Here is a 16196-nt window from a genome sequence, read left to right on the forward strand (position 1 = left end):
AAATGAAGATAAGCTCTTATTCACAACCATGACTTTAAATCACATAAAATGTGAAAAATACAGCACTAGTAACAGACACTAGATGCATGACCGTAAGGTGGCTGAAAGGAAATCATGCTGGTTTACGTAGTAAATAGAGTCTTTTACATTTACATTTACATTTCACATCCAAAAGTCTGATTCAGGATATTGGATAAGGACTTAGAAAGCATTTGCTCTCAAACGAACTGTTCATTCAAAAAAACTCCACGGCATTTAGTGAGCCAAACTGCTTTATATTTAATTCTGTTTCTGAAAGAAATCCTAATGAGTGGTTGTACAACAGTCTTTTGACATGTATGCTACATTTGACGTTATGACAGCGATGAAATCCCTTCAGCAAGGGCACTGCAATGCATTATATTTTCATAGTAAAAAAATCTCAGCTCCCCTTTCTTACTATTCAGGAGCTGAATTAATTTACTAGGAAGAAAAAAAGGAAATAGTGCATTCAGAAATCAATCAAAACAAGGCTACAGACCATGATTTTCTGTTAAACTGTCATACTGTGTTATTTATAATATATCAAACCAATTACCTGTGTTTTTTCTACAGATGCATTGTGCTTATCACACATGGGACTTATCTCCATTCCCCTCTCTCTTTCCCGATCTCCCTGACGAAAAAATTCCTCCATAATTCTGTCTGTCCATTGGCGGTAGAGATCAAGTGGCTTAGTTGGATTGCTTAGATCTGCACAGTGCACCATATTCTGAAGAACCTAAAAAAGATTGAACACCTGTGGTGTTATTACGCTGGAAAAACAGCTCCATTTACACTTTTGGTGCCTGTGAAACAGAATCTTGAAAATATATGTAGTGCAATATTTATTCTAAACAGCAAAAACTTGGGTACTTAGCTATTTTTCACACTTGCAGTAATAGTCATGAACGACCTCATTTCTGTTGCTTCTCCCTGTATAAGGCACAGAAAATCTTTGAGAAAACAACTGATCAGGTGCCAATAATTTGAATGGAAGGCCAAAGCCTCATTTAGTCCAGAAGTACTCTAGTACCTCATTACTCTCTCAGAGTCACACTACAGGGAGTCACTCTCAGAGGGAGTGCAGGGAGTCATGGTGTAAGAAAAGACAGCTGATCTAATCCATGCTGGAGAATGGGCAGGCCAATATTAACTGAGCATGTAAATTGATAATGTAAATTGGTAATGTAAAGTGACCATTTGCAGGTGAACTTTCTTACCTGAATTCTGTCTGAATAGTTATCAAGAAGTAGGACACCAGAACTGGTCACTTTTTTGGTTTCAACCATAGTTTTTAAATCAGCCAACAGATTCATATGCTTAGACATGTCTGTTGCAAGTACCTTGAAAGAAAAAAACAAATAAACATTACATAAATTACTGTTTTTTAAAAGTATCTTTAAACACTTAAACAGTTCTGGGGTGAACCCGTATTTCCTGTGTCTTCATACACTATAAAAGTGAGTCACATACGTCATTGATGTTGAAAACAGTAAGTTTTCATTTTGGTTATTTTAACAATATGACAAAAATGATTGTTCAGAATGATCTGATCAGCCTAAATTCAACATCACATCAGCAGTAAACTTCTAACTGTGGTGGTGAAATAGTACACATGTCAGAACAAAATCAGCTTGAAGGAGGATAGTATACCTTCTGAAAAGGTATAGAAAGTTGTTGAAACTGAAAACAGAACACACTATTCATGTTAGGATAAGACACAATATAACTTCAAACTTTTACTTCATTGGCTATGGGTCTAATGACATGCAATTTGTCATAAAAGCTTCTGTGCTTTATTCAATTTGCTCACACTATGAAAGAGGGACTCTCAAACAGAACTCACAATGTCAATGACCATTTTCCTCAATGATTGCCTCTGTTTTTTGCTCAAATTCTGGAAAATGTCACAATTTTCTTCCTGCAGCAGCTTGAAGCCCACAGCTAAGTGATGATTCTCCAGTACCGATGAGTCATTGTACATCAAGGCAAGTTCAGAATCTGCAATAACAATTGCAGGGCAGAATGTTACTATAGTCTGTGCTTCTCCCCAAACCCATAAGATTTTTCAAATTTATTACATTCATAAAGATTTACAGAAGAAATTTTAGAAACAGAGTTCTTGTAGTTTGCACAGTATCAAAACTTCCAAATTAATAACTGAACATCTTAACAAATAAAGGCAAAGTACGTTGAGGAAAATAGAGAAAACTCTTTGCAGTGAAGCAAGTACACATGCCTGGAGTAGCAATAAAAAATACAAGGAAGGTATTTTTCAGAATGCATTTTTATATCTGCATGAGGTCACATGGAAAATATTGTATGTGTAACCACACCTGCACTAAAACACATACTGAAGTTTTCTCTTCTCATGCCTTTCTCCACCCCAAATACTAAAATTTCATTGTTTAAGACAAGTTGCAGCTATTCAGCACACAGACCCGGAAATAGACAGCTGAGACCTTGCTGCAGGTCAGGCACACAGCCCACGTCTAGGTTTTCAAACCACATCTTTCTGCAGTTAGTGAGGGCACTCAGATGCCTCACCGATTAAGCCAACAGGTCATCAGTCCATGATAACTGGATGTTTTGAGAGGAGGTTGGTAAGATAGTAACAGTTAGGCTTTTTGTCTTTTTCTTGGAAGACCAGGTGGCTTGAAAATGCAAGCAGTGGCTTTGCCTACTGCCTCATATTTGAGCATGGTCAGCACCAGATGTTGTAAAGCTGCCTTCCCCAACAGAAGTATTCTTAACTCGGTATGTTATGAGAATAACATACATCTTCCCAGCAATGCTTATGCTAGGCATGCAGAGAAAGTCTGCACTGGTCTCCTAGACCTGCTGAACATCTAGCTCTAACAAATAAAAGCACCTACAACAATTTTCTGCCCAGCTTTAGTTTCTCCACAGGGATACCACAATGTCAGCTTATGTATGTTTTAAAACACAGCTTGCAAATGAATATGCCATAGAAACCAAATACTTTTAATGTAATCACACTTGTCATAGGTGAAACTAATTTCTATTTATCACAGCTGTTCTATTCTAAATCTAGCCATATGTCAGTCTATTCTACTCTTTGTCCTCTTCTTCTACAACAGCTTTGTTTTAAAATCCTGCTGGCTCAATGGGGTTCCTGTAAAAGCTCTACTCTTCAGATTTCATTAGTCTCATTATCCATTCTCCTGCTGTTTTAGATCGATCTTTTGAACCAGGAAACCCCTTCTCTACCTTTCCTTATCCTGATGGCAGCAAAACCATAACAGCAAAAAAAGAAAGTGTATTTGTCAAATGATCTCTCTTTCATTTTTCACAGAACATTTACAAAGCTTGCCTACTTACAAATATGTCAGACACTAGTTTATTTTCCTTTCAAACAGCCTTCTGATGAACCCCAACTGCAAAACACTTGACGCTGCCAAAATACTTTGGAAGAGTTGGAGCTACAGACAAGTAGGCTAAAATGTGCCCAGCCTTGTAACGCAGATGGAAATAAAAGAAAGTTCCTCCTTAGTAATCTCTGCAACACGTTACAGGCTTTTCAAGAGTATTTGCCTGGAAGGTCAGTCACACTGATCAAATAAGCATCACCTCTGACGTTAATATAATCCATCTTTGTCTATTTTTTAATACCATTCAAGAGAGATCAGCTTTTCAGACAATTGTGTAACAGACTAAATGCTTAAATAGGGAAATAATATCCAGAAATCTCATGCAAGCAACTATAAAAATAAGCAGAAATATGACAAAATGTACATACCTTAAAGTACCTGTAAGTCTTTCATGCTTTCTAAAAACTTATTCTGAAACTTAATGAAATGTTAATACATTGTGTGGTTCACTGGAAAACAACACTCGGTGGAAGCAAATTATCTTCTAGAAGTTAGGAAAATTTAGCATTTAAGAGACCTATATTAGATGGGCTTCATTGGTGTCCCTATAGTTTCCTCCTTGCACAAGGGACTCAAAAGAGATAAAATCCCTTTGTCTTTCAGCCTGGCAAAAGCAGTTCCAGTTAGTGACGTTACCTGATTGACACAGAAGCCTTTTCTATCAAAAGCTGAATTGAGAAAAACAAGGCATTTCTTCTAAGGCGTTAAATAAGCAGCATCAGAATCACTCCTAACATAGCTCAAGTTCAACTGTCTTCATAGAAGTGAAAGCTTTATGTATCACTACTAGTTCCTTCACATAGTTGGTCATCCTGCTTAAACCTAAAAAGCTCTGCTGTTTCCTCACAGCACCTCAGAGCCACCAATATATCCCAGTATTCAACCTGTGATTAAACAAATAAAACTTTACTTATATATGCCCACTCAGACATTTAGATATTACACACTTCCATGCACAAGGCTTGATTCACCTCTCTTCCTGGACAATGCTGCTGAACTGTACTGGTTACCAAGAAATCTAAAGTCAATCCCAAACCTCCTCCATGAAGATGAGTCATCAAATTGAATTTCACTGTAGGGTGGACCTTAGGCCATTAAGGGAAATAAAATTAGATGCCAGCTAAACTGGAGTGAAGGTGTTATTTGAATGTACAGCAGCAATGAGTCAGAAGAGGAGCTCCCTTCAAACTATACCGCTGATTCAGGTCATGTTATTTTAGGACCAGTGCAATAGATTCACCCAAGTGCTGAAATGGCAGTACCTAAGAATGTGCCACCAGATGGGCCAAATACACAATCCTAGGCATGCTTCAATTTCTGTAGTTTTTTCTTCTTATGTGTTTGGATTATTAGTATTCATTTTTTTTAATTCTGGGTCAGTTATAAAAGGGAAGTTGTCAGACAGCAAAAGTAACATCATATGACAGAACTTGCACTGACCTACAATGTGTTACCCACTTATACTAGTAATATACACCACTGCAACCAAAGCAGGTTGCACTAGGGCAAGAAGTCCTTCAGTGTGTCATGACCAGGGTCAATGAAGCTAGAAGTGTTTTCTTCTAATAGAAGATTAAAGAGGTAGGGAAGTTAACGCAATGCTGCAGAGAAGAGCCTTGAGGAATGCAGAACAAGTACACTGGCTTTCAACTTTAGAGATGACATTAGGGTCTCATTTCATTAGGGCTTTTTTCCTGCACATACAGTGTGCCAGCAAGAGACTCACAAAAAATAAAAAATAAAAAAAAAGTTTGCAGGGACAGGCTGAGAAAATTCAGTCCACAACGGATGAGTATGTAGACATCAGAAACTAAGTACAGCCAGGGAGAGACAGAGGTGCCTCTGCCAGTCTGCTTGCTTCTGAATTTCTTAAAAATGGCTATCGTTGGCTGTATTACATAATTCCAATATAAACTGTTGTCTTCCTTTTTGGATTTTTATTTAATTGCCCCTCATTTTTCTCTCACAACTTTATTTTATGAATTCTTGTGTGCAAAGAATTCAACACTGACCCTCATGACATCCTTTTCTCTAAATTGGAGAGACATCAATTTGATAGATGGTCCACCTGGTGGATAAAGAACTAGCTGGATGGCCACACACAACGAGTTGCAGTCAATGGCTCAATGTCCGTCTGGAGACCAGTAACAACTGGTGTCCCTCAGGGATCGGAGTTGGGATCGGTCTCGTTCAACATCTTTGTCAGTGACATGGACAGTGGGATTGAGCGCATCCTCAGCAAGTTTGCAAGTTTGACATCATGCTTTGTGGTTCAGTTGATACGCTGGAGGGAAGGAATGCCATCCAGAGGGACCTTGACACACTTGTGAGGTGGGCTGATGCCAACCTCATGAAGTTTAACCATGACAAGTGCAAGGTCCTACACCTGGGTTGGAGCAATCCCAGGCACAGCTACAGGTTGGGCAGAGAAGAGATTCAGAGCAGACCTGCGGAGAAGGACTTGGGGGTGTTGGTGAATGAGAAAAATGAACCAGCCAGCAGTGTGTGCTTGCAGCCCAGAAAGCCAACTGTGTGCTGGGCTGCATCAAAAGAAGTGTGACCAGCAGGTCGAAGGAGGTGATCCTGCCCCTCTACTCTGCTCTCGTGAGACCTCACTTGGAGCATTGTGTGCAGTTCTGGTATCCTCAATATAAAAAGGACATGCTGCATGAAGAAGGCTGCATGGAGTCCTCATAGCAGCCTTCCAGTATCTGAAGGGGGCCTACAGGGATGCTGGGGAGGGACTGTTCATTAGGGACTGTAGTGATAGGACAAGGGATAATGGATTCAAACTTAAATAGGGGAAGTTTAGATTAGATATAAGGAAGAAGTTCTTTACTGTAAGGGTGGTGAAGCACTGAAATGGTTTGCCCAGGGAAGCTGTGAATGCTCCATCCCTGGCGGTGTTCAAGGTGGTGAGGTAATGGAATGGGTTGCCCAGGGAGGTTGTGAATGCTCCATTCCTGCCAGTGTTCAAGGCCAGGTTGGATGAAGCCTTGGGTGATATGGTTTAGTGTGAGGTGTCCCTGCCCATGGCAGGGGGCTTGGAACTAGATGATCTTGAGGTCCTTTCCAATCCTAACTATTCTATGATTCTATGATTTAATGTAAGCCAACTAATTTCCAGGAGAGACCACATCCAATACACTGAAACAGTGCTAGGTTTAGCGTTTATGTCTTAGTAATTCTTGTTAGAGGGTACTATGTTAATCCTTCATAAAGTTACAAGAAATTCAATATAATATCCAGTTTAAAATACAAACACACATCTATTTACTAGTAAAGTAACAGCAGCAAACAAGGACTGAACTATGTATTTTTCAGGTGCTATGTGCAGATCTTGCAGCAAATTTTTGAGAAAAATCAATGGAGATCAAACTTACTTGTGTTGATAAGGAACTGGTTTGAAACCCCGGGATGATCTACATCATGTATCGCACTCGCAAAAATTGCTGCAAGAACCTCCAAATCAGTGAATACTGCCTAGAAAATCATGAAACATAAAGGGCAATCACTAATCAACGAAAAAAGTGTTTTCAGTAAGAAGGACTGTACTTTCACTCAAGAGCCCTATATTGAGGAAATCCCATTTCCCCATTTAACACTATCTTTCATAAGCAATTCACTAATTGTGGTTAGTGAGAATCCCCCGTGGGAAATAATGACAGAAAGGGATGTGTTACCAGTAATGAGATTTTGGGAACAAGTTATGCATCATGTTAAAATGAAAAAAGTTACAACAGCACTAACTTTAATGATTTAAGAAGAAAAAGACGTGACATTTTCTGCAGTGTTTGCATGTAAATAAGCTTTGATCTTCACAAAATATCTTTAAGAGAACAGAATTCATGAAAAAGTGTTATTTTGTAAGAAAAATATTGCAGAAACTACGATCTACAATATTTAGTTTAGAAGAGTCTCAGGATGCCCCCTTTTCTCATGCCTGCCTCTTTCCCACTTCAACATAGTTTACCTCTAATGCTGGCGTTGAAAGCAGGACATGGGTTGACTGAACAACATCTGCAGCATGTATGTTGTTGTGATATGCCACATCTGAATGGTAATGGTCTTCAAGGGTCATTAAGTAAGTTATTAAAGTATCCACTGGAATCTTGAATGTTTTTAGCAAGTCCCGTTCCTAGAAAAAGAAAAGAGAGACAATTTAGATTTCAAGGCACAGAAAAATCACTGAGATAAGCAAAAAGCAGCACATCTGCTACTTGCCTGAAAAATGGTATGCATGATGACTGTCAAAGGTCTGTTTCCAGATAACTCAGCTACTCTGAAAACCTGGAGGCCCCATTTATTCACATCTTCTAGTTCCTAGGGCAGAATCAAGCAATAAATACATTGAAACCTAACACAAATTCGTATGATTTTTGATTGAAGCAGCTACAAACAGCAGACTCATCAATATTTAAACGTTGTTACTGTGAAAGTCATATGCTAAACTTTGGATAGGAGGAAAGCTGTTGCTACTAATTTTGTAATACTGGAATCCACAGCTACTAACTTTTCAGCTTTTAATTCACAGGAAAGACTGACTCGTAAGTGGATTGCTCCAGGGGGAAAAATACCACAGTATCTTGGGTGAGCTGAACTGACACACTTTGCTATCTCACTGCCCAGTGACAACAGAGTTCAGAGAGAAAGATGTTGTGGTTCTGCTGCTTCCTCCATGGTTTTTAAGAAACACTCTTCAAATAAAGGTGAGATTCCTGAAAATATAGGGATAGGCATATTCCAAAATGTTCTAAAATTAAATGAATAAGCACTTTATGCCAGTTTTAGATTACTGCTGACTAGTTAGCTGCTCATGCAAAAGTCATAGAGAACGTCACTAAAAATAAAACCAATAAAAAACAAATAATGAACAGAAAATACAGCTAAAGACCAGACCTGTAAGAATAGCTTTAAGTCTATATATCAGTTGTGCCTTTTCAAAAAACATGGGTCTACCATGTATTTTCATTCCTGTAACAGTATGTGGTGGGTTTACTCTTCATTCTTCAGATATTATTATGAATAAGCAGCTTTAATAATGCATGCACAAATGCTGATTTACATTCTAGATGTAATTCTGTTCATGTGGAAATGAACCTTTATGGCTTAATTCTGATTTTACTTATTATTATTCCACCTCACCCAATTTATATCACTACAAGTGAGACCTTTGGTGCTACAGGTAGAAATCAATGGTTGTAAGCAGAGGATAGAATAATACTGACAAGTTCACCCTCCATTTTAATTCAGCTGTTTAAATTCAAGGTTTTATATATTCTCTACCTTGGCAAGACTCTCTTCATGTTCTGTTTTAACTCCAAATCGGGGAATACTAGAATTAGTTAGGCTGGTGCTGTGCATGAGCTTTTTGACTCCACTGATCTGGGACATCGGCCTCTTCTTTTTCTCTTTCTCCTTCTGTGCTGGAGACGGGATTTCAACTTCATGTTGTTTGTCTTAAAGAATGAGAAAGAATATTTAAAGCAATTACAAATATGTCTGAATTCAACACTGAGTTGCATCTTACGGCTATTTTAATTCTTACGAAAACTTTTTTTATGTTTGGAGATTTTGTAACAGATACTTCACATCAAGAGCAATAAAACCATGCACAGATAAACAAGACCTATACCTCAGTAAAAGCAGATCCCAATTTCATTAATTGCCTCATTACTCCTGAACTGGCTTTAAATTGGCCAACTTCCACTTCTCCTGTATCCCCTAGCCCTGTAGAGAGGATCAAACTTTTAATTATAAAAATGTGACTGCAACTAAAGAGAAATTTAAGTGTCCGTTTTGCAAGGAGATTCAAAATGTCTTCTTTTCCAGGAAAAATATTCTCTGAAAACCTATTTCAAAACCAATCAAAACAGTATTTCATGTAATCTTTAGAAAACTTCTTCAGGACTCAAAGGACCCAATACGTGGGGACTGGTCCTGCTTGTGTTAAGACCTCACAAGTTGGAAAGCCTTTTTCCAGCCACATCTACAAGCACTCTGCAGGCAAAGGCAGTTTGCGCCAGCAGCACAGTGCATTTCTTCACCTCCCAGCCAGAGTAAGTAATACCAAAAAAAAGGACTGCTTCCCTAAAACCCAGTGCAATTGCTGTGAGCTTTTGCTTCCATAGCAGTGTCAGCAGCACCACCCCATACACCTCATCAACGTATGTGCCAGCAAAACTTCAGACAAGGATTAAACTGAGAATATATTTAGAATGTTTAGGGAATTGCCTGCTGTTTGCTGCAGAAACAGTACAGGGGTATAGACCACTGCAGATATCTGTGGTCCCCAAAGAAACCCAGGAGAGTGCAACAAAGGACTCTCCTGCCAAACCTGCTAGGAATTTGCATTTATTTTGATTCTTATTCATATTACATTTCAGCATAAAGTTTTAATGATTCCCTCCAAACAACCTCTTCTTTGCTGAGATGCATCAGCATCTTTTCTGGTTTTCAGGGAATAGTCTAGAAAAAAACATGAAAATCCAGAAAAGATGTTTCTAATGTAGAAGCCTAGAAAAAACTACAACTTAAAAAAAAATCTTAGAACAAAAGGAATATAAAAAAAATAGAAAAAAAATTAATTTGGTCTCTTTAAAAAGCCTATTTATTCCTTCCTGCAAATAGTAATTTTTAATAAAGACACTGAAACCAGACAAAGGTAGCAAGTCCATCCTCTAATTACCAGACTGCTATTGTGTTTGCTTCCTCATTTTCTTTTTTTCCACCTTTTTTTTTTTAAATTACCCTTTAGTAGTCTCATTTACTGGACACTTCAATTCCAAAGAAATCACAGCGAACAAGAGACTGCGGAAATGTCACCAAGCTTTAGCCTGCAGCACTGAGTTCCCTGATTGCCCCAGCCAAGCTCTCCTTGTACAGACAATCAAGAAAAGGGGGAGGCGGAGTGCTGCAGCTCCTGGCTGGTGCAAACGGACAGCAGATGAGGATCAGTAACTCGTGTTCATGCTTTGATGTTTATGGTTTCAGTCATATACACAAAGTTTAGGCCCATCAAAGGGAGGGTCGTAAACTGAGCTGTCAGACTAACTCAAGTGAAAGGAAGTGTCTGTCTGAATGACTTTAGATCTCCAGAGGAATTCCATGGAACTGCCTCTGCTTTTGTAACTATGTGCACAGAAGGGAAAGAATTGTTCACCCATCTGAACATCTGAGAAAGACAGCTTGCCATTTTGACCCCAGTTGCACTATGCTTATTGGACAGTTCACTTACATTTGCCATTCATAGGAAAACAAATTAATGACCCTGAAAAAAAACTTATATATTATTATAGTCAATGTAGGATCCTGAGTTCTTACACAAGGAATATATTTGTTGTCATTATGAATAATTTCATACATGTCATATAGCCCCCTACTTGGGAAAACAATCTGGTTGTGGGGGTTTTTTTTGAAGAACAGAAAAACCTGTTTTCTCATGACATGTTACTAACTTCCAAATGTTAGCAAGTCTGTAGATGTTCAGGAGATAAACTACGTATTAAAAAAATTAATTAATATTAAAGAAACTTGACTCATTACAGTTTTCTATGGAGAGAATGTTTTTCCTCTTCACATTGTGGCTCAGAACTTATGTACTTTGCATACACTGAAAATATCCTATTTAAACAATAATTCTGTAGATGAGGTGTTTTCTGCATTGTATTCCTCTTGTACCTACAATTCCAAGTATCCTAGTTTTTCACACAGCCTCAAAACAGTACCCATAGCTCAGTAACTTAGAAGTGACTGCCTTCCAGGCATTTTTCTGCTCAAGACTGATGTCTCATGTGAAAGGCTGACAGATGCATTTCATTACCATGTCAAAATAAGCCTTAAGTTTTCAAGCAAAGGCAAGCAGAAACTGGTATCTCAGGCTTTCCAGCTTAAGTGGGTCATCTTCTCAGGCACCTGTACACTGACTTTCAGGACTCCTGAAAGTGCGCAATACTGGCTCCCCATGATGGAGGCTAACCCCTTTCTTATTGTCTGAAACCCTGCTGTGCCACAGTGCTCAGGCAAGCTACTGCAGTCATGGGTAAATTCAACAGACACAGTAAGCAATCCATTTAGGATACGGTGACAAGCAGAGGATAAAATGTACTTTAAAATAAACTCTTATAAAGAAAAAAAAACTAACATAGAAAGAAGATAAATAAACATGATGTATCTTAACATGTATGACTGGCACTTTTGAAAGTACTTGTTATCCTAATTTAGATGTATTTTTTAAATGCTCATGAGCCACACAAATTCTCCTGGCAACAGTCTGTTCAGATGTTGACTTAGTCATATTTGTCTACTTGTTTATGGGCAAGCATGGAACACCAAAGCATCAGAACTGAGTGCTATAAGATTCTATGAAGTTACTTGTGTTTGTGTGCTTCCAGCACACTGAAACCTCTTTGCAGTAACTTCCATAAGGGAAAAAGAGTGGAAGAATTCTTTTAAATATATAATTAAATCATTATAAATTCATTTCTTAATATGGTAGCAATATAGTAGCTGTAATGTCACATGAAAATATGTATATGAATATTTATCTAATTACACAGGGAAACCACATACACAAACTAATTGAACTGTGGGGAAATGGATCTAATATGATTTTTCTGCTCAAACACTGAACAATGAAACACTAAGTGTACAGTCTCTGAAAAGAGACATTAATACAGAAAAACTACTTGCTTTTAAGCTCTACCACAGCCCAGATATTAAAAAAAAAAAAAAAGAAAAAGGGACCAATTAACTTTCATTATAGTCTTACCTAAGAAAGTGCTTGATATGTATTCTGAGACCTGGTTGCCTGATCTGCTCATTTCAGATAGGTGGGTTAGCTCCCGGTTCAGCATTCTCTTGAACTGGAAAACAAAACATAGCACAAAAGCATGAAGTTAGTGATCAAGATGCATTTCAGTTAGAATGAGAAAAAACAGTCAATTTGTAATTGGGGAAATGACATGACATGAAGAATACATTCTAAATTAAGATAACTATGAAAGCAGAAAAATAACATGCAAAATTGTTCTACCCTAGTAATTATTCAAGAGTTGGACAACACAATTTTATACCTTCTAAAATATTCTATAGTGATTCAGTTAGGCACAGGGTCCTATTAGTAACTGAAAAATATAAGACATATGTATACACAAGAAATTAACTTTACTGTCTCACAAGTTTCTTACTTTAATTTGGAGAGAAAATACAAACATACTTACATAGGACCATTTCTTTACTATCATTTTCTTATCATATTTGTAAATTAATTTATTTGTGCAATTTTTTACTATTCATTTTGTAATTTTTCAAGTTTGTTTTATCTCTCATCATTAACCTATTCAAATATATTTGACAGCACTGCTCAAACCAACCAAAATATGTTACTGATTACCTACATAGCAATATGAACAGAGGTAGGTTTTGTTGCATCTGACTTAAAATTATTATACTGGATAAGTTTAACAACTTGAGCATCGTACAATCTCAGAAAACTGAGTATTTTTATGAAGCACTGGAGTAGAAAACACCCATTTGTGGAAACACCGTCCCCTTTAAGTCCGCAGTTCACTTTAGGCACTTTGTAGGACAGAAGTGGACATTAAGGTTCTCTGAAACATGTAACTGGATTGATTCATTATTGAGCCTTTCTTGATTCCTTGTAGACTTCAGGGTTAAAGAATATTTTGTGGTATTGTGTTAGACAGGTTAATTGCATGATACAGTTCTAGTTATCTCATACACATTTTCATTTACTATAGCTTTGCCTGGGTTATGAATAAATAGAACTCAGCCCTATTTATTAACTTTCAAACCACTACTGCCAGTATAAAGTATCTGTCACTACAGAATTTTACCTCCCATCATGCTATTCTTTCATTTTGTTATTAACAGATCTGTCACCTTTTTTTCTCTTAACAAAGCCAAATGATTTGTGCCATTTTCAGAGTCAGCTTTCACCTTGTTCACCCAGTTATGACTATCATCAAGCAATAGCTATACTTAGTATATACCCTTCTAAAAATTCCTCTAAGTTGAAAACTGGTAATTTATTCTTCTTCAAAGGAGATAAAGCAGTAGACTAAACATTAACCACCCCCTTTCCATCCCACTGGAATCATCAAAGCCCTTTCTTCAAAGAGGCCTTGCATAGTGAAAGGTGTTATTTTCTTCACAATGCCTTTGTATGTCACCAATTACCGTATTGCTCACAATGTGCCAAATAAATAATACCTTTAATATAACACTCTAACCATTATCCACTGCTTTTTCCTGCCATCTTGACATGCCATCAGCTCAGGAAGCTCCTGAGCTACAAAGACTGAATCCTACTTTAGTCACAAGCCAAAGGCTCAGCTTTGATCTCAGATATAACTCTGCTAGCAAGTGCTCAACACATTTCTGAAAATAAGAACCATACTGCAAATACAGCTATACATGCTATGAACGATAGGGCTATACATTCTGTACGAAACCAGCATCAACCTATATACCGAGGCCTAATGTTTGTCACCAGTGTCAAATGTTAAAAAAAGTCAAGCTCGCCAAACAGTAAAGTGACTGGTCCAAAAATCGTATTTTTAAAAGCCCGTCTTTAAACTTTTAACACATACTTAAGTCACACTTGCATGCTTTTTATCCTGACCCACAATGGTGAGAAACTGAATCATTTAAGGCAAACTGAAGATGTCACAGAAATTACTTGTCTCCAGATGGTATCCAGAAGTGCCAGCTTTAAATTAAATATTGTGCATACAAATCTTAATAAAATGTAAGAAGTTAATGAGAATGCATTAACTTTCACACGTCATCAGTATATCCATTACCACTGCAATTTTCTCTCTTTCTTAATTTAATACATCTAGTTCACCAGATACCAACTAAACAGTTTTGTCTGGCTGTTTCCTAGGAAGCCATTTTAGATTATGCCCAACTTCGCCATGCTGGTTTTGCTGCACAGCAACACCCCTGGGTCATGTACCACACTTCGGAAAAAGACCACCTAGCCAACAGTGACATGTGCTCTTCAGGAAATCTCCTTACAAGTTTACAAGCTTTGAAAGGAGAACAAATTTGCGTTTCTTTGCAGCTACCCAACACAACAAATAGGAACGATTTTCTTCTTTTTTCCCCTCTTCTAAATCATAAATTTCACTACAAGGAGTAAGTAGGTTTGTTATTGCACACTGGGGAGCATCTCTGGGAATCGTCTTATGGAGCTCCTTGAGTTCTTCAAGAATTTCCAACTAAGTATTTATTTTACGGATGTCCACAACAACTGGAAGGTGCATGTAATTTTCTTCTAATGCAATGATCCCCGCTAGTCTGATGCAAGACTTTTCATCTCCTATCACTCCTTAAGTCACTAGAACAGAAAAGCTCAACCATCATTAGGAAACCTGCAGAATAGTCTGTGCTGCTGCCAAATATGGGTGTACAGCAGAACAAGTTCCCCAGTTTTTGCAAGGCCTTCCTGCTAACAGCAAATTCAGCAGAAGTCCTTGCCTTTGAAGAACTTCAGCAGCATGATTTCCTCACCCTCTTGCACGTTGCTGATGCCACAGCATCAAGACTTTTGACATTTTTGAAAAAAAAAATAAATCTGGACTTAGCTGGAGTTTAGAGAATTGCTTTAAATTTCTAATTATTTGACAGTCTTACTACTCTCATACATATTGAAACAAAGGAAGTTGAAGACCAGACAGCAGCTCCTGATGCAGAACACTGATGCTCTTTGCGAACACAAAAAAACACCCAAAAAACAAACAGTCATCAAGATATTGAGACATTTTTATTGATTACACCCTGCTTCAGTGTATGTGTATATTACTTAACCATCTGATGTTTAATAATTTGGCCTTTTGGGGAAAAATTTTTTTCTAAGAGCCTACCCCCCAAAAAAACCCAAAACCGAAAACCAAAACCAAAAAACAAAATCAAAACAAACAAACAAACGAAAAAACCAAAAACACAAAACCAAACCTGAAGCCCTACTTCTTGATTTTATTTATTTCTCAAAAACTTCATTTTGGCTCATGTGCACACACATATAGCTTCTGCTTCCAAGAGTGTCAACTCTCCACAACTACTTTGTAATGAAATTCTGCCTGTCACATGGCTCCCACAAGACCTTACAGCAAATCACAGAGGAACTTACTACATGTGTGAATCAACCTTGCTTCAGTTATCCAGCAGACACCTTTTAAGTGCCTGAAATTTGGCACTTAAATACTTCTAATACTGATAATTACTTTTACTATTTATCATCTTTGCACTTTATTCAAAACATGTCAAAGAAGACATGAAACCACCTTCTTGCTAACTGTAAATGTAAAGATGGTATTTAAAAAAAAGGAACTAAAAAAACCAAAAAAAAACAAACAAAAAAACCCCAAACCAATCACAATATATGAAAATTCTTGTTAATAATAAAATTTATACCATACACACTTTATTTATGATATTGGCAGCTCAGCATGGGGAGGAAGCAGATATTTTTGGCAGATCTGTGAATATACTGTATTCCTCCTCAGAAAGAAAGATTTTCCCACGTTAAGACTAGGCATTGTTAGACTGAAAATGACATATATATCCCTTTGGAATATCACAGCCCTTGACTATAGTCTGGTAAATCCCCCCTGGAATTCAAGAGGCTATAAAATGTCCATTAAGGCAATCACACAGCTCTTCACTGATGAATACTGATGTCACAGCAACAGAGCAGCAAAGTATTGTCTAAAAAAGAATCCAAAAAAACATTTCCTTAAGCAGTTTTTTTTTGTT

The 16196-nt window shown here is 37.5% G+C and overlaps 1 protein-coding gene across 6 annotated transcripts in view; it reads right to left on the reverse strand.

Annotated features, from left to right (window-relative positions):
• The window catches only part of PDE4D (phosphodiesterase 4D), a 397194-nt gene that overhangs the window by 428 nt on the left and 380570 nt on the right, over nucleotides 1-16196 (reverse strand). For 5 of the 6 annotated variants that reach the window (XM_031051530.2, XM_034072748.1, XM_034072749.1 and 2 more), the window contains 8 exons: nucleotides 12184-12277; nucleotides 8700-8872; nucleotides 7638-7736; nucleotides 7387-7551; nucleotides 6797-6896; nucleotides 1868-2022; nucleotides 1242-1364; nucleotides 578-760 (listed from right to left, as the gene is read on the reverse strand). In XM_031051530.2, coding sequence (XP_030907390.2) covers nucleotides 578-760; nucleotides 1242-1364; nucleotides 1868-2022; nucleotides 6797-6896; nucleotides 7387-7551; nucleotides 7638-7736; nucleotides 8700-8872; nucleotides 12184-12277 — 1092 coding nt within the window. Of the gene's footprint in view, nucleotides 1-577; nucleotides 761-1241; nucleotides 1365-1867; nucleotides 2023-6796; nucleotides 6897-7386; nucleotides 7552-7637; nucleotides 7737-8699; nucleotides 8873-12183; nucleotides 12278-15435; nucleotides 15451-16196 lie in introns of those variants that run through there. The other variant, XM_034072751.1, reaches the window with a different exon arrangement.

This window comes from Melopsittacus undulatus, chromosome Z (assembly GCF_012275295.1).
Source record: "Melopsittacus undulatus isolate bMelUnd1 chromosome Z, bMelUnd1.mat.Z, whole genome shotgun sequence".
NCBI lineage: Eukaryota > Metazoa > Chordata > Aves > Psittaciformes > Psittaculidae > Melopsittacus > Melopsittacus undulatus.